General features: G+C 37.9%; 1 protein-coding gene and 1 pseudogene across 1 annotated transcript in view; one reads left to right on the plus strand and one right to left on the minus strand.

Moving 5' to 3' along the window:
* The window catches only part of LOC116904555 (killer cell lectin-like receptor subfamily I member 1), a 30,520-nt gene extending 18,048 nt beyond the window's left edge, over window positions 1–12,472 (plus strand). The window contains exons 5-7 of the mRNA XM_032907350.1: window positions 10,708–10,859; window positions 11,356–11,456; window positions 12,184–12,472. Of these exons, the coding sequence (XP_032763241.1) occupies window positions 10,708–10,859; window positions 11,356–11,456; window positions 12,184–12,298 (368 nt within the window). The 3' untranslated portion in view covers window positions 12,299–12,472. The remainder of the gene's footprint in view (window positions 1–10,707; window positions 10,860–11,355; window positions 11,457–12,183) is intronic.
* A 2,585-nt stretch (window positions 12,473–15,057) lies between these two features.
* On the minus strand, window positions 15,058–16,316 carry LOC116903794 (annotated as a pseudogene).
* Between the last annotated feature and the right edge of the window lie 5,152 nt (window positions 16,317–21,468).

The raw sequence follows: 21,468 nt of genomic DNA on the forward strand, positions 1-21,468 counted from the left end.
GGCCTTGCGCTTGCTAGGCAAGCACTCTACCACTGAGCTAAATCCCCAACCCCTGCTGTATTGTTCTAATGACAGTGTCCCTTGCCTTTCAGAAGCTTTACAATTTTATGAAGTCCCATTTGCCAATTCCTGATCTGAGACCATAAACCCTTGGTGTTTTGTTCAGGAAACTTTTCCCAGTGCCCATGTGTTTGAGGCTCTTCCCTACTTTTTCATCTATTAGTTTGAGTGTATATAGTTTTATGTGATGGTACTTGATTCACTTGGATGTTAACTTTGTACAGGGTTATAAGACTGTGTTGATTTGATTTCTTCTACATGTTGACCTTTCGTTGAACCAGAACCATTTGTTGAAAATGCTGTCTTTTATCTACTGGATGGTTTTAGCTCCCTTGTCAAAGATCAAGTGACCATAGGTGTATAGGTTCATTTCCAAGCCTTCAATTCTATTCCATTGATCTACATGACTGTCCCTGTACCAATACCATACACTTTATATAACTATTGCTTTGTAAGACAGGGATGCTGATTCCCCAAAAAGTTCTTATTGTTAAGGATAGTTTTTGCTATCCTGGTTTTTCTTTTATTCCAAATGAATTTGAAAATTGCTCTTTCTAACTCTATAAAGAATTGAGCTAACATTTTGATGGGGATTGCATTGAATCTGTAGATTGCTTTTGGGAAAATGGCCATCTTTACTATATTAATTCTCCCAATCCATGAGCATGGTAGGTCTTTCCATCTGCTGAGACCTTCTTCAATTTCTTTCTTCAGCTACTTGAAGTGCTTGTCATACAGATCTTTCACTAGCTTGGTTAGTTACAGCGAAGTATTTTATATTATTGGTGAATGTGATGAAGTGTGTTATTTCACTAATTTCTTTTTCAGCCTGTTTATCCTTTGAGTAGAGGAAGGCTACTGATTTGTTTGAGTTAATTATATACCCAGCCACTTTGCTGAACTTGTTTTTCAGGCTTAGGAGTTTTCTGATTGAACTTTTGGGGTCGCTTAAATATGTTATCATCTGCAATTTGTGATATTTTGAATGCTTCCTTTCCAATATTTATCCTTGTGACCTCCTTTTGTGATCTCATTGCTCTGGCTAGGACTTTGAGTACTATATGGAATAGGTAAGGGAGAGTGGGCAGCCTTGTCTAGTTACAGATTTTAGTGGGATTGTTTCATGTTTCCCTCCACTTAGTTTGATGTTGGCTACTGGTTTGCTGAATATTGCTTTTATGGTATTTAGGTATGGGCATTCAATTCCTGATCTTTCCTAGAATTTTAACAAGTAGGGGTGTTGAATTTTGTCAAATGCTTTCTCAGCATCTAATGAGAGGATCATTTGGTTTTTTCCTTTGAGTTGTTTACATAGTGGATTACCTTGATGGATTTCTGTATATTGAACCATCCCTGCATCCCTGGGATGAAGCCTCCTTGATCATAACAGATGATCATGTTGATATGTACTTAGATTCATTTTGCAAAATTTTTCTTGAGGATTTTTGCATGAATATTCATAAAAAGCTGGTCTGAAGTTCTCTTTCATTGTTGGTTTTTTGTTTGGTTTAAGTATAAGCATAATTGTGGATTCATAAAATAAATTAAATAGTATTACTTCTGTTACTATGTTGTGGAACTGTTTGAACAGTATAAGGTCTTTTATGAAGGTCTGATAAAATTGTCCACTAAACACATTTTCTACTGGGCTATTTTCTTTAGGAGACTTTTAATAACTGCTTCTATTTCTTTAGGAGTTATGGGACCATTTAGATATTTTATGTGATTCTGATATCTGTCTAGAAAACTCTCCATTTCATCCAAATTTTCCAGTTTTGTTAAATAGAGGGTTTTGTAGTAGGATATGATTGTTTTTTTTAATTTCCTCAGATTCTCTGGTTATTTCTCCCTTTTCATTTCTGAGTTTGTTAATTTGGATACACACTCTGGGCCCTCTGATTATTCTGGCTAAGGGTTTATCTATCTTGTTGATTTTCTCAAAGAACAGGCTCAAAAACAGAACAGTTTTGTTGATTCTTTCTTTAGTACTTTTTTATTTCTACTCCGTTGATTTCAGCCCTGAGTTTGATTATTTCCTGCCTTCTACTCCTCTTGGGTATATTTGCATCTTTTTGTTCTAGAACTATTAGGTGTTCTGTCAAGCTGCTACTGTATGTTCTCTCTAGTTTCTTTTTGAAAGCACTCAGAGTTATGAGTTTTCTTAGCACTTCTTTCATTGTGTCCCATACGTTTGGGTATGTTGTGCTTGATTTTCATTAAATTCTAAAAGTCTTTAATTCCTTACTTCATTTCTCCCTTGACCAAGTTATCATTGAATAGAGTGTTCTTCAACTTCCATATTTATGTGGGTTTTCTATCACTTTTGTTGTTATTGAAGACCAGCCTCATTTCAACATCCCACTCTCATCAATGGACAGATCATGAAAAGAGAAATTAAACAGAAACATAGACAGACTAAGAAAAGCCATGAACCAAATGTATTTAACAGATATTTATAGAACATTCTATCCTAAAACAAAAGGTTATACCTTCTTCTGACCACCTCATGATACTTTCTCCTAAACTGACTATATAATCAGTCATAAAACCGGCCTCAACAGATACAGAAAGATAGAAATAATCCCATTCGTCCTATCAGACCATCAGGGGCTACAGCTGGTCTTCAATAACAATGAGTAAAGAATGTCCATATATACATGGAAGTTGAACAATGCTCTACTCAATGATAACCTGGGCAAGAAAAAAATTAAAGACTTCTTAGAATTTAATGAAAATTAAGGTACAACATACCCAAAATTATGGGACACAATGAAAGATGTGTTAAGAAGAAAACTCATAGCTCTGAGGGCCTGAAGAAAGAAACAGGACAGAGCATATATCACCAGCTTGATGGCACACCTAAAAGCTCTAGAAGAAAAAGAAGCAAACACACCCAGGAGGAGTAGAAGGCAGAAAATAATCTAACTCGGAGCTGAAATCAACCAAGTAGAAAAAAAAAGGACTATACAAAGAATCAACAGAACGAAGAGCTGGTTCTTTAAGAAAATCAACAAGATAGATAAACCCTTAACCAGACTAAGCAGAGGACAGAGAGAGTGTGTCCAAATTAAAAATCAGAAATGAAAAGGGAGACATAAGAGAATCAGAGGAAATTAAAAAAATCATCAGATCCTACTACAAAAGCCTATATTCAACAAAACTTGAAAATCTTCAGGAAATGGACAATTTCCTACACAAATACCAGGTACTGAAGTTAAATCAGGAACAGATAAACCAGTTAAACAACCACATAACTCCTAAAGAAATAGAAGCAGTCATTAAAAGTCTCCCAAACAAAAAGAGCCCAGGTCCAGATGGGTTCACTGCAGAATTCTATCAGACCTTCATAGAAGACCTCATACCAATACTATCCAAACGATTCCACAAAATCGAAACAGATGGGGCGCTACTGAATTCCTTCTATTAAGCCACATTTACTCTTATTCCTAAACCACACAAAGACCCAGCAAAGAAAGAGAAGTTCAGACAAATTTCCCTTATGAATATCGGCGCAAAGATACTCAATAAAATACTTGCTAACCGAATCCAAGAGCACATCGAAATAATCATCCAGCATGATCAAGTAGGCTTCATTCCAGGGATGCAGGGATGGTTTAATATACAGAAAACCATCAACGTAATCCACTATATAAACAAACTGAAAGATAAAATCCACATGATCATTTCATTAGATACTGAGAAAGCATTGACAAAATTCAACACCCCTTCATGATAAAAGTCCTGGAAAGAACAGGAAATCAAGGCCCATACCTAAACATGGTAAAAGCAATATACAGCAAACAAGTACCTAATATTAAACTGAATGGAGAGAAAGTTCAAGCAATCCCACTAAAATTAGGGACTAGACAAGGCTGCCCACTCTCTCCCTACTTGTTCAATAAAGTTCTAAGTCCTAGCCAGAGCAATCAGAAAACAAAAGGAGACCAAAGGGATACAGATTTGAAAGGAAGAAGTCAAAATATCACTATTTGCAGATCATATGGTAGTACATTTAAGTGATACCAAAAGGTCCACCAGAGAACTACTAAACGTGATAAACACCTACAGTAAAATGGCTGGGTATAAAATTAATTCAAATAAATCAGTAGCCTTTCTCTACACAAAAGAGAAACAAGCCGAGAAAGAAATTAGAGAAATGACGCTGTTGTTCAATACTCCCCAAACAATATAAATTACCTTTTGGTGTGACTTTAACCAAGTAAGTGAAAGATATGTATGATAAGAACTTCAAGCCTCTGAAGAAAGAAATTGAAGAAGATCTCAGAAGATGGAAAGATCTCCCATGCTCATGGATTGGCAAGATTGATGCAGTAAAAGTGGATATTTTACCAAAAGCAATCTACAGATTCAATGCAATCCCCATTAAAATTGTAACCCAGTTCTTCATAGAGTTAGACAGAACAATTTGCAAATTCATCTGGAATAACAAAAAACCCAGAAGAGTTAAAACTATCCTCAACAATAAAAGGACTTCCAACGGAATCACTATCTCTGAGCTCCAGCAGTATTACAGAGAAGTAGTGATAAAAACTATATGGTATTGGTACAGAGACAGGCAGATAGACCAGTGGAACAGAACTGAAGACCCAGAAATGGACCCACACACCTATGGTCACTTGATTTTTGACAAAGGAGCCAAAACCATCTGACAGAAAAAAGATAGCATTTTCAGCAAATGGTGCTGCTTCAACTGGAGGTCAGCATGTAGAAAAATGCAGATAGAACCATTCTTATCACCTTGAACAAAGCTTAAGTCCAAGTGGATCAAGGACCTCCACATCAAACCAGATACACTCAAACTAATAGACGAAAAAGTGGGGAAGAATCTCAAACACATGGGCACTGGAGAAAATTTCCTGAACAAAACACCAATGGTTTGTGCTCTAAGATCAAGAATCGACAAATGGGATCTCATAAAACTGCAAAGCTTCTGTAAGGCAAAGGACACTGTTGTTAGGGCAAAATGGCAACGAACAGATTGGGAAAAGGTTTTACCAATCTTACAACTAATAAAGGGCTTATATCCAAAATATACAAAGAACTCACGAAGTTAGACTGCAGAGAGACAAATAACACTATTAAAAGTGGGGTTCAAAGCTAAACAAAGAGTTCACAGCTAAGAAATGCTGAATGGATGAGAAGCTCCTAAAGAAATGTTCAACATCTTTAGTCATAAGGGAAATGCAATTCAAAACGATCCTGAGATTCCATCTCACACCAGTCAAAATGGCTAAGATCAAAAACTTGGTGACAGCAGATGCTGGCGGGGATGTGGGGAAAGAAGAACACTCCTCCATTGTTGGTGGGATTGCAGATTGGTACAACCATTCTGGAAATCAGTCTGGAGGTTTCTCATAGAATTGGACATTGAACTGCCTGAGGATCCAGCTATACCTCTCTTGGGCATATACCCAAAAGATGCCCCAACATATCACAAAGACACATACTTCACTATATTCATAGCAGCCTTATTTATAAAAGCCAGAAGCTGGAAAGAACCCAGATGCCCTTCAACAGAGGAATGGATACAGAAAAATGGTACATCTACACAATGGAATATTACTCAGCTATCAAAAAACAATGATTTTATGAAGGCAAATGGATGGAACTGGAAAATATCATCCTGAGGAGGTAACCCAATCACAGAAAAAACACATGGGTGTGCACTCATTGATAAGTGGCTATTAGCCCAAATGCTTGAATTACCCTAGATGCACAGAATACATGAAACTCAAGAAGGATGACCAAAATGTGAATGCTTCATTCCTCCTTTAAAATGGGAACCAGAATACCCTAGGGAAGGAATAGGGAGGCAAAGTTTAGAACAGAGGCAGAAGGAACGCCCATTCAGAGCCTGCCCTACATGTGGCCCGTACATATATAGATAAGATGGATGAAGCAAAGAAGTGCAGGCTGACAGGAACAGGATGTAACTCTCCCCTGAGAGACACAGCCAGAATATGGCAAATGCATAGGTGAATGCCGGCAGCAAACCACTGAACTGAGAACAGGACCCCTGTTGAAGGATTAAGAGAAAGGACTGAAAGAGTTTGAAGGGGCTTAAGACCCCATATAAACAACAATGCCAACCAACCAGAGCTTCCGGGGACTAAGCCCCTACCCAGAGACTATACATGGACTGACCCTGGGCTCCAACTGCATAGATAGCAATGAATATCCTAGTAAGAGTACGAGTGGAAGGGGAAGCCCTTGGTCCTGCCAAGACTGAACCCCCAGTGAACGGGATTGTTTGGGGGAGGGCAGTAATGTTGGGAGGATGGGGAAGGGAACACCCATATAGAAGGGGAAGGGGAGGGGTTAGGGGGATGTTTGCCTGGAAACCTGGAAAGGGAATAACAATTGAAATATAAATAAGAAATACTCAAGTTAATAAAGGTGGAGAAAAAAAAGGCCAGCCTCAGTCTATGGTGATCTGATAGGTTGCATGTGAGTATTTCAATCTTCATTTAACTGTTGAGACCTGTTTTGTGATCAATTATGTGGTCATTTTGGAAAAGGTACTATGAGGTGCTGAGAAGAATGTATATTTTTTTTGTTTTAGGATGAAATGTTCTATAAATATCTGCTATATCCATTTGGTTTATAAATTCTGTTAGTTAATCTGTATTCTTTAGTTTCTGTTTCCATGATCTGTCTATTGATGAGAGTGGGGTGTTGAAATCTCCTACTATTATTGTGTGAGGTGCAGTGTGTGTTTTGAGCTTTAGTAAGGTTTCTTTTACGTATGTAGGTGCCCTTGTATTTGGGGCATAGATATTCAGGATTGAGAGTTCATCTTGATGGATTTTTTCTTTGATGATTATGAAGAGTCCTTCCTTATCTTTTTTGGTAACTTTTGGTTGAAAGTCAATTTTATTTGATATTAGAATGAGTACTCCAGCCTCTTTCTTCAGACCATATGCTTGGAAAAATTTTCCAGCCTTTCACTCTGAGCTAGTGTCTGTCTTTGTCACTGAGGTGTGTTTCCTGTATGAATCAAAATGCTGGGCTAATCTATGTCTTTTTGTTAGGGAATTGAGTCCATTGAGGTTAAGAGATACTATGTAATAGTGATTGTTTTTCCTATTATTTTTGTTGTTAGAGGTAGAATTATGTTTCTATGGTTCTCTTCTTTTGGGGTTATTGCAAGAAGATTCCTTTTTTGGTTTCTCTATCATATAGTTTCCTTCCTTGTGTTGGAATTTTCCATCTCCTATACTTTGTAGTGCTGAATTTACAGAAAGATATTGTGTAAATTTGGTTTTATCATGGAATGTCTTGGTTCCTTCATCTAAGTTTATTGAGAGTTTTGCTGGATATGGTAGCCTGGGCTGGCACTTCTGTTCTCCTAGAGTCTGTTTGACATCAGCCCAGTATCTTTGGGCTTTCATATTCCCTGGTGAGACTGATGTAAATCTGATAGGTCTGCATTTATATGTTACTTGACCTTTTTCCCTTACTGCTTTTAATATTCTTCCTTTGTTTTGTGCATTTGCAGTTTTGGCTATTATGTCATGGGAAGAATTTGTTTTCTGGTTCAATCTATTTGAAGATCTGTAGAATTTTTGTATGTTGATAGTCATCTCTTTATTTAGGTTAGGGAAGTTTCTTAAGTTTTATAATTTTGTTGAGGTTATCTACTGGCTCTTTAAGTTGGGAGTATTCACTTTCTTCTATACCTATTATCTTTAGATTTGATCTGGACTTCCTGTACATTTTGGTTTAGGAGATTTTTGTGTTTTACGTTTTCTTTGAGGTTGCATCAATGTTTGCTATGGTATATTCTGCCCCTGAGATGCTCTCTTCTATCTCTAGTATTCTCTTGGTGATGCATACATACATGACTCCTGATCTCTTTCCTAAGTTTTCTATCTCCAGTGTTGTCTCCCTTTGTGTTTTCTTTATTGTTTTTATTTTTGCTTTTAGATTTTGGATGGTCTTGTTCAATTCTTTCACCTGTTTGTTTGTGTTTTCGTGTAATTCTTTAAGGGATTTTTGTGTTTCCTCTTTCATGGCTACTACGTGTTTGCCTGCATTGTCCTGGATTTCTTTAAGAGAGTTATGTATGTCCTTCTTAAAGACCTCTAATATCATTATGAATTGTAATTTTAAATCAAAATCTTGCTTTTTCAGTGTGTTGCAGTAGTCCACTGCTTGCTGTGGTGAAGGAACTGGGTTATGATGATGCCAAGTAGCTTTTGTTTCTGTTGCTTGGGTCTTGTCCTTGTCTCTCACCATCTGCTTATCTCGGGTGTTAGCTAGGCTTGCTGTCTCTGATAGTGGCTTAACCCTCTTGTAAGCTTGTGTCAGCAGCCCTGGAGACCAGCTCTTTCCCAGAGGGATCTTGGTACAAAGAGCTGTGTCACAGGGTTTGTTCCAGGCTCAGGCAGACAGTGGAAGGAACCTGTCCCAGATGACTCCTAGGTACCTGTGTACAGAAGACTCAAGACTATTTCATTTTGGGCCCAGAATGTGAGCAGAAGTCGTGGTCTCACCTGTGCTTTCAGGATTGTCCACACTTCTGAGAATTCAACACTCTCCCCACAGGATCAGGGTAGAGTTGAGGCACAGGGTCAGCTCTGGGTGCAGGCAGAAACCAGAAGGATCCTATCACAGATTGCTCTTTGGTTCCTGTGTCCTGAGGGCTCCAGGTGGGTCCCTTGGAGCAGAAGTGGTGATCTTACCTCTGCTCTCAGGTATGTAAGTGCTCCAGGAGACATGCTTTCTGCTAGCTGTCACAGGGTCCTGTAGTATCATACTTAAGTAGATAGCCTAGTGACATAAGAAAACTAACTGTCCCTATGCCTGGAAGCAATCCAGTAAGCAACTTTCCTCTATGGTTTCTGATTCAGTTCCTGCCTCCAGGTTCCTATCTTGAGCTCGTGCTCTGGCTTCTTTGACAGTTACCTTTAACCTGAAGACCAAATAAGCCTTTTCCTACCAAAGTCGTGTTTGTTCATATTGTTTATCACAGTAATGAAAGGCAATATAATGCTAGTGGGACACAGAAATAAAAATGTTAGGCTGGTTACTCACAAAGGGCAGTAAATATTGAGAATAGTTAAAGGCTGCATAGGAAATGAATGTATATGAGTAGTTCAGGGTAAAAAGGAAGAAAATTGGGAAAAATGTATGTAAAATGAAAATCCAGGTCAGGGATTCAAATAAATCAGTCATTAAAGAAAAAGTCAAACTGCAAATTCACATAGAAACATCTGGTAAACTAAGGTTCCCTTTAAAAATTCCAAGAAGTAGAATAAAGTGTTTGAAGTACTATGGTTCAGCAGAGACAGAATGTTACAAATCCAGAACCAAATTATGTAGGGCTTTCTTTAGTCGATTTTATAGTCTTCATTTTTCTTCTCTATGACTTAGAATCTACTCAGCTACCTTGTGAACCTTTAGAGGGTTCAGAAAACTTCTTCTGCACTGACATTTAGTATTTGGTACCACCCAAATCCATGTCCCAGAGACAACATCACTCAAACCTTGAGTATAATAATGTATTTCTTTTTCCCTTTGCAATAAGAATTGTGTTTCACCTACAATGTTTAAGCCCGCTAGTAATTCCACATGAATTTGTTTTAATGATGTATCATTTTAAACCTGGAAAACTGACACTGTGTCTAAAGTAGAAAAATTTTAATTGAAAAAAAAATAGATAAAAAGAGAAACATATTCTTGGTCTAGTTGGGATGCACACACTTAATTATTCTATTAAAATGTTCCTTTTCATAATTCAAAATATACTTGCAATAATTCTCATAGATAAATTACCTGAGCCTAATAGGATATGTGCATAGTACTAATTAAAATGGTCAATATGTATCTTTATAGTAGGCATAAAGTTAAAATGAGAGACTTATATTTTACCTGTACTATCTTAGCATTAGCTTTATTAAAATTTATACACATTCCTAGACATACTAGTTGTAAAATATTTTTGAATGGTAAGAATGATATCTCAAAATTAATATACTTTATAAATACACAAGGCTACTATCACAATAATCTGTGAAATGTGAAACAGACAAGTAAATGCCTTCATTTTTATGAGAACACATGTAACTAACTTAACTTTGGATGATTATAAATGATACACAAATGAAAATTTCAGACTCTAATCATTAAATAATTAAAATAACACTTAAATCTACGTATGTATTTTAATTTTGTGTACTGAAAGCCATTATTTAAAAAAGTAACTCCAGATTTAAAATCATTTCAGTATGTATTTTTCTATTCATCTAATTGTATATCATTTAGCAACTACATATGCAAACCTGATGACAGGTAAAATATTTAATCTTGCTTTTTTCACAGGAAGCAATCTATATTGGTTTTTACATAGTAAATTTTAGACCAATAATCTGAAATCATAAGTTGATGTCAAATAAAAATTGTGTAAAAATTACTCATCAGTTTTATACCTTCTTGGGACTGAAGAGTAGGTCATGGGCAGGAGACAGGCTAAGTATCCTTGAACTGTGCATTAGCCTGAGCAATGGCACTTATGAAACTTTGCTCTCTATGTAGTAGTTATGAGTCTCAGAAAAGCCTAGTAGTCATATTAATAAAGGCTCATTCTGTTGCTGAGCACCCATTTCACACAAATATATTTCCTAGACTCCTCCTGTGATCCTTGTTCCCATGACTGGATTGCTTTTGGAAACAATTTCTATCTCTTTTTTCGTGGAACCAAAACCTGGGCAGAGAGTAAGTCGGCCTGTGAGAAACTGAATTCTCATCTTCTGGACATAGACTCCAAAGCAGAGCTGGTAAGTCACACACTCCTGTTCTTGTGTCTATGTGTAATGGTGGCACTGGGAATTTGGCCAGCAAGATCAGTCAGACAGTTCTAGAAGTCATGTGACACCTCTTCATCAAGATTTACTATTATCCTTAGTTAGATTATAGGAAGGGCTTTCCAGCATTCCAAGGCTTAATGCTACAAGAAAATGAAAATGGGAATGAGTTTAGTTGGCATGTTCTACTCAGTAAGATGCAAACTGATATTCAGTAAGGAAGGGACATTTTCTCAGCATGGTAACTCCTTCTTGTAATCCTAGTACTTGAGAAACTGAGCAGGAGGACCATCATGAGCTTGAGGCCAGTTTGTTTACATAGTGAGTCTTCAGACCAGTTTGGGCTATAGGGTGAAGTTCTGTCTCGAATGTTAAAGATACATAAAGATCCAAAAAAATTTTAATTTTTAGTAAAAAAATAATTAGGATTGTACACTCATTTTGGATTAAAATTTTCTGTACTGAACAGGAAAATTTGTTACTATTTGAAATTAATGGGTGGATTCTCCTCAAAACGGATGCAATAAACAGGTCCTCGTGGGAAAATTACATTAAAATACACCAAACCCTGTAAGTAAAATATTTAGATGAAATGGGCTTTGCTGAGGGTAGTAGGATCATTGTGCATGTGCACCCTGTCTCTGTGTGGCACAGAAGGAACATTCAGAAGAAAGGATATAGTAGGAACAGTCTCTGAGCCATAACAGAGAAAATGTTAGCCCTAAGGAATCTCACCTTTAGAGCATTTGTGGTTTTGTTCTCCTGGACTTTCTGGAGACATTGATGCATCATTTTAGGAACTTTGTATCTCTAAAGCAATGGCTCCCATCTGTGGGTTGTGATGCCATTAAGGGCTGAATGACACTTTCACAGGAGTTCCACAAAAGACATACTATATATCAGATATTTACTTTATAATTCACAACAATAGTAAATTAACAATTATTAAGTAGCAACAAAATAATTTTAAGGGGTCACCACATCCTTAGGAACTATATTAAAAGGTTTCAGCATTAGGCAGATGGAGAACCAGTGCTAAAGCCTTGTACCATTTGCTGTTTACTTGAATCTGAATGTTACTTTCTCAGGATTAGCTTGTGTCTGTCATTTTTCATTAAGCTTACTGTTTGGCAATCAAAGGTCATCACCCACTCATGACTCTTTGTTTCTTCCTAAACAATAGGTTTTCATCTTTTTGTCCTGTGCTAGTTTTAGCTAATTCTAACTCTAAAATAAATATGTGATCTCTAATGACTACCTTATGATTTCTGGTTTTTTTTAAATTGTTTTTGCACAGATTTAATGATTCAGAAAAGAAGAATCATAGCTGTCATTATCTGAGTGGGAACCAACTCAGTGCTGGTGACTGTTCGTCTAAGAAAGCATACACCTGTGAATTTAATCTACAGTGACACCTATATCAGTAACATAATTTATTTGATTATGAACATCAAAATTTCTTTTATTTGTTGAGTTTATTATCTTTCACACTCAATCTTAGTAAAAATATCAATGAAGATAATTTTTTATATTTTGAAGATTTTTTACTGAACTGAGATGCTGATTAAAATTTTACTATCAATATTCTCCTTAATAGTGATCATAACTCTATCAAGATTTATGTTGTCATTAATAAATTATCTATCTAATACCATTTGTATTTGGTAACTTAGCAATAGACTTAAATTGATAAAAGGATCCCATGTCAATTGAGTGGGTTTTTTTAAAGTTATTTGTGTATTTTTCATGTATGAAGAATGGGACTCCACAGAGCATGTCAAGGTCACAGGACAAGTTCGTGGAATTTTCTGCTTCTACTTTTATGTGAATTCCAGGGGTCCCCAAGCTTGCATTAATTTTGCTACCCCACTGAACCATGTTACTAGCCTGATTTTTGTTTTTGGATTGTGCATACACTATGTTGCTCAGCCTGGTCTGAATTCCCAGAGCTCAATCTAGTTTTGAGACTCAGCAGATCTAGTAGGTAGACCAGAGATGCAGCCTACCTCACACAGTGTAACATTTCTCATGGAAAGAAACCTTTCAAGATTGGTCAAAAGACATTGATGATTCTGCTTTAAAAAGCAAAAATGGATTTAATGGAAAAACAAATAACAAATGCAACTTCAGTTGAAATAGCTAAGAAGCTTAGAGTCTGGGGCTCAGGCCCAGTGAAGCCTCTGAGGTTAAGTGTACATACTGCTCCTGCAGAGGATACAGGATAAATATCCAGCACGCACTTACTGTATCAAAGCAGCCTGTAAACTTCTTCCAGCCAATCTGACATGCTCTTCTCATCTTCCTGGGCTCCTGCATGCACACAGTACCCATATTGACTACCATCACGTCATCTTCTCCTGACTCCATTTTGTGCTTGCTTACCTTTCTGTTCACCTGGACTATCTACCCTAAAAAACACTGTTGAATTTCCTGGTCCCAGTGTATTAACCAAATTACTAATGTTAATACCAATTGTCTCAGTTAGGTTTTACTGCCCAAAAATGTCAGGCTGTTCTAAAAATGGACAGATGCCTAGAACAGAAAAATGAAACTCAAGATGCATGATATAAAACTTAAATACTTCCTCGAGCATTTAATTGGGGCTGGCTTACAGGTTCAGAGGGTTCAGCCAGAAGTATCATCATTTTCAAAGCCTGCCCCACATGACAGTATTCAGGCAAAGGACAAGATGGATGAAGAGAACAGAAGGAGAACCTTCTTGTGCTAAAAAGGAGTTCCATATCACATTTCATCTAAAAGCTGCTAGCAGAATACTGGCTTTCAGGCATCTAGGATGAGGGTCTTAAAGACAGAGTGATATACCTACTCCAACAAAACCATGCCTACTCCAACAGGGCCACACCTTCTAATAGTGCCACTCCCTAGAGTGAGCATATACAACCCATAATACCAATTTAGCATAAGCAAAATAACTAAAGGAAGTATGAGTCAAAAATTGTCATGCTCTTCTAAAATTATTAGTAAGCTCTGCCAGAAATTAGTGTTTCAAGGTTACTCTGACCCTTATCTAACATTGATATAAATTATGGTCTTTGTGGGGTGTGCCTTTAAATATACTATGACCCATATTTTAGCATCGCAAGGTGTTGAGGCATGAACTGATCTTGGTCAGCAGCTAATAAAAGACTCATCATTTTACTTGGCTTATTCAGGAAGATTTTCTGTATCTTTCTTGTATGGGTTATTATAATAATAACTACTAAGTAAATTGATTTTTAAAAGGAACCTCAGTCCAGCCACCTTTTCTAAAGAGCAGCAAAATTAGTAATCGAAACACTTTCAGCTCATCTAGGGGCACAAAAAAGGTGACCCAGAAATCAGTGTTTATGATGAGAGAACATTGATGGTCTTTGAGAGTTATTAAATGCTATGCCTTTAAAAACACTATGATTTTTTCTGCTACAAAAAGGGGAGTTAACTGAATATGGGAATATTTAGCTAATAAAAACTGATACATCTCACATTTCAAGTCTTTGAAAAAACAATGGTGAACATTTCTCCAAGTGGATTTCTAAATATTATTGTTTGGATTAAAATACAATAAGCTGTAATACCATGAAGAGGAATTTCAGAGAGGAAAACCACAGCTATAAACACCAGTGTCCCACTGCTGACATTTAGATATAATGGCTTTAGGGTTGAAGTGATGGCTGAGTGGTTGAGGGAACTGTCTCCTCTTCTACAGACACAGACAAAGATCCATACACATAAGATAATAATCACGATGATGGTGATAACTGTATATAGAAAATAATAATAATAAAGGTGATGACTGTATATGGGATACAACCAAAGATAATGTCATGGTCAATAGAACAATAATATAGACGTTTCATCAGAATTATTAAATTTAAAAACTTCTTCAGACTTTTGATTTGACCAAAAAATGAAAAACAAACAAACAAAAACAACAAAAAACATTTGGTGCTTTGAAGTAAGAGATTATGGCAAACAAACAAAGGAGCCTATAGCTAGAATGGAGAACTGTTCTTTTTTTAGCATAAATGAAGGCTTTATTGTTCAGTTCAGGTGAATAACAGACTGGTATAACTATTTCACACATTTAAAACACCAGGATGACAGAAAAAGCTATGCTTATTGGCAATGGGCAACAGGAAGGCAGTGGGAAAGCTTCTGAAGTTTAAGAAAGCTATTGGGACTGAAATCAACCACGTATGAGCAAGTCTGGGATGGAAAAGGGATCATCCAAAACTGAAGCTCTCTGTGAGTCTGGATCACTTCTTGAACTGTCACCGAATTCTTGATGAGTTACCGTGGTCACGCTTTGGCCTTCACTGACTATCACATTGCGGTGTCTCTCCACTCTCCCATCTGGCTTAGTGATCTTGGTCACAGAAATACTTTTGAAATACAATTTGGGGTGGAGTTGAAGAAGTGGATCGAGACCTTGCTGGGAAATCTTTGAGTCAAGATCATTTTTCTGTCTGGCTCTAGAATGGGGACTCTCAGGCCATGTATCATCCAACCTATGAAAAGGTCCCAGGGACCCTAATATGCAGCTGGTTTGGGGGATTCAGGTTTTGCATAACTCTCCAAGATCCCCTCAAAGATCCTAGGTTGGTGACTGTCTGTGTACTTAAGAATTGAGTTTCATAGTGTCTGCCCCTCCCGCTGTCTTTCACCAGGTATTTCTGACTCAGGACCTGGAAGTCCAGGAGAGTGGGGAGGCAAGATCCAGGACTCCCATCTCCCTGAAGATGCTATTAAAATCTTGTACTAGATCATCAAAGCCAAAGTTGCCATGGAATCACATCTTTCCTCTGGGGCTGAAGCTGAAACTAAACTCTTCTGTAGGCTGAGAACCATCAAAGACAGCTCTTCAACCCCACACACCTTCTGTTACCATTCTGAATGTTCCTCCCTTCCTCCTCCTCCTCCTCCTCCTCCTCCTCCTCCCTCCTCCTCCTCCTCCTCCTCCTCCTCCTCCCTCCTCCCTCCTTCCTCTTTCCTCCTCTTCCCATTCTTCTTCTTCTTTTCTTCATCATCATCTTTGGTCATCCTTCAAAAAAAATAAGGATCTCTGTGGCTCCAAATCCTGGAAAGTCAAAACAAACCCTGAGAGAAAATCAAAGATACTCATTCCCATAGGGGCACAAGAAACATTGAACCTCTGGAGCCCATGAGCAACACAAGACCACCAGCTTACTCTACCCTGTTAGATATAGCACTGTAGGACTGTTCTTAAACAGTGACTTCTGGACATTGCATGGCTGTGGAATTCATGACTCACTGAAGCTGTGGTTATTAAAGCTCATTCCTTGTATGTGTTTTGTATATATGTGAGACACAATGATGTTGATTTTGCCTGCTTACATGAGCAAGCATGAAGTTATTTACTCGAATATTGGCAACTTTCCCAGAGCCACAACACTGAAGAAACTGATACATCTGACCCTGCCACACAATAATTATCTACAAAATTATTAATTTTCTCCTTCAGAGAAAGTGAGGCCTCGTGAGTGCCTTGCCCATTCATGATAACAGATGTGAGGAAGTCTTTCACCAGAGCCAACCAGAGATGCCAGCTACTCTCATATATAGCATTTTGGACCATGATAATTAAACGATTTTTTCATTTGTCTTTACAAATCATCCAGACCTCTATTATACCAAATAGATTCAAACACTCCAATGATAAAGCAAACAATAACTGAAGCTTGGTACACAGCTGATACCAAAAAGAATGAGAGTGAAAGCTTAACCATGCTTGGTCTCAATGGCTGCCTCATTCTCAAAGGTTCGGCAGCAAAATCTGGAAAATAAATTCCATAGTCCTTCTAGAATGGAAGACTTGCCACCTTGATAATCTCTCCTCCCATTATCTCCCTCTTTTCTCTTTCTTGATCCTCTTCTCCTCTCCTCTACATTCCTTTTTGTTTCTTCTCTCTTTTTTCCAACATCTACCATCTTTATTTCCATCTATCTCTAACATCTTTCTGTTGCTGTGTAACAATGTATTCTAAGATTTAAATATCCATTCTGTAAGAAAGCTCATCAATTCAGAAAGGAAACAAATCAAAATAACTTCAGGAAGTCACTGAAACTCACCAGATTCACTAACACTCAATCTTCCCTGCAATAGTATATAAGCAGTAAGGAGTGCTGCCAATCATTCTCAGACCGAATGAGTCAACTGGAAAAAGCGCTTTTCCAGGCTGTTGAACTTCCTTCAGACCCCGCAGTGTGGTTCAGTTTTTTGGCTTATGTGAGCTTGTCATAATGTTCTTTATGGATATCTAAACTCTAGATATAGATAAGTTGGGCCTAGTTCTTCCTCTAAGCCCCATGCTTCCAGAAAAAACTCAAACTCAAAATATATTTACAAATACCTTAGCTGTATAATGAGGTTCTTCTCTGACTAGATCATAATTTAAATTAACTCTTTTTTTAATCTACATTCTGCTATGTGGCTGGTTACCTGTGCTCACATACAATGCATCTGTCTTGTCACATCTTCCTAGGTAAATCTCCTGTCTGGAACTATCCCAGAATCCTTTCTGCCTCTAGGATATTCTGCCTCCTATTACTTGCTTAATCTATAGGCCATCAGTTTTTTAAAGTCAGGTGCCATGTCCATATAGACATAAGATTTTTCTCTCTGTAATTCCCTTTTCTAGTACAATAAAAGACTCTTTTTTGTTTATATAAAATAATAACAATTATGAAGACTATCAGAGATGGCTTATATTTTAATGGCTAGTCCACAGTATTTGGCAATTTGGAGACATTAATCTGTTACTTATTCTATCTTGTATCTTGGTGAGTTGGAGTTCTGTATCTAAATCATTTTCTATCCTAACTTGCATTACCAATCTACCATCTTAGATCTAAAACATTGTATTAAATCCTAAACACTTAAGCTTAATTGTGAGACTATAACTACCTAGTCTTCAACCCCAATATGACTTGAGGAGGAATAAATGTCACTTGAGTAAGTAGGAAGTACAGGTAAGTAGCTTCTAACACTAAGAATTGATAGACGGCTGGATGATTGGACAGCAACCCAGTAGTTTATTTACAGCTGAAACATCTACATTCACTATTTTGGCCCAGAGCATCTGATTGACACATTTGTGAAACAGGAATTAAGAAGGACTTGCTTACCCTGTCTTGGCAGAGCTCAGCATTCAACTTTTCTTGTGTTTAAGTTTATTCATTCTGTACAGCATTTTGTCTGCAGTTTGAAGCTGGGGTACTTTAGCCTGGAAGTAGCTTACTACCTTTGAAGCCATCTTCAAATGAAGTTTACTGTGGATTTGGACTAATGTTTGTATTCTGTTAATTGGGTTCTCAAAATTGCACAAGAATCTGCATGTAAGATCCTGAGAGTTCCTGCACCCAGTTGTTTCTGGCTGGTAAATAAATTTGCTGGTGGCCAATGGCTGGACACAGAGACAGAAGTGGGGCTTTGGTGTTAGTGGATCGGAAACCAAGAGTAGAGGGAGGAGTTAAAACCACTATGCCAGGAAAGATGATATCCAGCCAGAGAAGTATAGGACAGAGGAAAAACCAACATGTAAGAGTCAGGAATCATGGCCCAGGAGGGTTGGAGGCCTGTGTCCAGAGCAGCCAGGATGAAATATAGGCTTTAGTAAGTAATAATATAGGAATATCGGGAGGGAGAGTTAGCTATAAGGAGGTTTGGAAGTGGCCCAGCCATTGAACTGATTAAGGCATATAATATGTAAGGCTGTTTGTGTGTGTTCTTTTGTGTGTGTGTGTGTGTGTGTGTGTGTGTGTGTGTGTGTGTGTGTGTGTGTGTGTTTCATTTGTTTCTTCTGAATTCTTTCAGGATTTTTAGATTCCTCTCTGTAGGGCTTCTGCTTGTTCTCTAAAAGGGAGTTCTTCACGTCTTTCTTGAAGTCCTCCAGCATTGATCAAATCTGATTTTGAAACTAGATCTTGCTTTTCTGGTGTGTTTGGATATTCCATGTTTGTTTTGGTGGAGAATTGGGCTCGATGATGCCATGTAGTCTTAGTTTCTGCTGCTTTGTTCCTCTTGCCTAAAATCAGATCCTTTATCTCTAGTGTTACTTTTGTTCTGCCTAATTTGACAGTGGCTTGACTGTCCTATAAGCCCTGTGTCAGGAGTGCTGTAGACCTGTTTTACTGTTTTTTCTTTCAGCCAGTTATGGGGACAGAGTGTTCTGCTTTTGTGTGTGTAGTTTGTCCCTCTACAGGTCTTCAGCTGTTCCTGTGGGCCTGTGTCTTGAGTTCAAAAGGCAGGTCACTTGCAGCAAAAAGTTGGTCTTACCTGTGGTCCGAGGCTCAAGTTGTTTGGGTGCTGCCCACGGGCTCTCTGAGGGGCAGCAACCGGGAAAGATCTGCGCTGCCTCTTCGGGAGCCTCCACAGGGGTTCCAGATGGCCTCGGTGTTTTCCTCTGGAATCAGCAATGTGTGTAGAGAGCAGTCTCTTCTGGTTTCGCAGGCGTGTCTGCCTCTCTGAAGGTTTAGCTCTCCCTCCCACGGGATTTGGGTGCAGAGAACTGTTTATCCGGTCTGTTTCCTTCAGGTTCCGGCGGTGTCTCAGGCAGGGCTCCTGCCTCACCTGGGCCCTCTCCCACGGGAGCCCAGAGGCCTTATACAGTTTCCTCTTGGGCCAGGGATATGGGCAGGGGTGGGCAGTGTTGGTGGTCTCTTCTGCTCTGCAGCCTCAGGAGTGCCCACCTGACCAGGCGGTAAGGTATCTCTCCCACGGGTTCTGGGAGCAGAGAGCCTAATAGTAACTTCTAAAAGACTAGAACTTTACATCATATCTTCAAGAATTTTTATGGGCACAATTTGTCATTTAAAAATTAAAATATATATACAATGTATGTATCAAAATTAACCTTAAATTTGTGTCAATATTTAATAATATATACCAGTGTATCAAAATAATTTTAGTTCTGTATCAATATACAAAATTCTGTACTGATGTTTCTAAAATATAACCCTGATTTTACATCAAAATACAAAGATCTATTCTAATGTAAGATTATGGCAATAAGATTTTTTATTTAAGAGTAAATTCAATAATCCACTCCTTTTTTTCTTATTATACCTATCATATTCCTATATTCCCCCTCTTTCTTCTTATTCTCCTTCCTCTTACCTAAGAAAGAAAGAAAAGGAAAGAAAAGACAAAAAAAAAAGTCTCTAAATCTAACCTCCCTATTTTGTCTCTTCCTTGTCAAAACCCATAACTATTTGTAACCAGTCCCTATTAAGAGATGACAAACATCCAACACCCACTGAATTGCCAAAAATTAACCACTCCACCTCTTGGAGCATGGAATACTTTTCTTAAAATTGTTTCCTGTTGATTTTGGATCTAGAATTGCTTTTGGTGGGCCCCCAAAAATAAGAAAAATCATTACTGTTATGAAAGCTAACTGTAGCATTTGTTGTACAGCCTTTATGTGCTAAGAAAGTTCAGAGCTTCACTGAAGTTAAGACTAGAACAGTTTGTGATACTGTTCCAAGTGAACTAGCTGTTTTGATATTATCCTGAAAGCAAGTCTTTAGAGAAACCAGCATTAGTCTGAGGTAGGATCATGCAGGAAACTGAGACAGTAAGTCTCCCTTTTCAGCATACCCAACGGTGAAACATGTCAGAGTTGTACTCTTAGTTTCTTAATTGTGTTTGTTGTTGTTTCCTCTTTGCTTTGGTTGAGTTTTTTTTTAAAACATAAAGCTTTCAGAGGTAATATATATTTCTATATTAAAATAATGTATGGACTGCAATGAGCACAGAATAGTTAATGAAGCCTTTTTTTTCCTTGTTTTGGGGTTTTTTTTTCTCTTTGTTTAAGTAGGTAAAAGCAACTATCTTTCTTTATAAGTTAGGATTGTAACAGAGGGGCCTGAGAACCGATATGAACAACAATGCCAACCAACCAGAGCTTCAAGGGACTAAGCCACTTTACCCAAAGACTTTACATGGAGTGACCCTGGGCTCCGACCTCATAGGTAGCAATTAATTGCTTAGTAAGAACACCAGTGGAAGGGGAAGCCCTTGGTCCTGCCAAGACTTAAAGGCCAGCGAGCAAGATTGTTGAGGGGAGGGTGGTAATGGGGAGAGAATGGGGAGAAGAACACCCATAGAAAAGGGGAGTGGCAGGGGGTTAGGGTCATGTTGTCCTGAAACCGGGAAAGGGAAAAACAATCGAAATGTAAATAAGAAATACCCAAGTTAATAAAGATGAAAAAAAAAAAAAAAAGAACGAAACAGTCACGTGAATTGGCCAGAAAAAAAAAAAAAAAACAACTTTGAAAATGACTGGTGCGTGTGTATGTATGTATGTATGTATGTATGTATGTATGTATGTATGTATGTTTCAACACCTTTCAATCCTTTCTCTAATTCCTTCAATGGCGGTCCCATTCTCAATTAACTGGATTAATGATGGAATTCACCTATGAATTTGCTGTATTCTGGCTGTGTCTCTCAGGAAAGATCTACATCCAGTTCCTGTCAGCCTTTGCTTCATCCATCTTATCTAGTTGGGTGGCTGTATATGTATGGACCACATGTGGGACAGGCTCTGAATGGGTGTTC

This window comes from Rattus rattus, chromosome 6 (assembly GCF_011064425.1).
Source record: "Rattus rattus isolate New Zealand chromosome 6, Rrattus_CSIRO_v1, whole genome shotgun sequence".
Taxonomy (NCBI): Eukaryota; Metazoa; Chordata; class Mammalia; order Rodentia; family Muridae; genus Rattus; species Rattus rattus.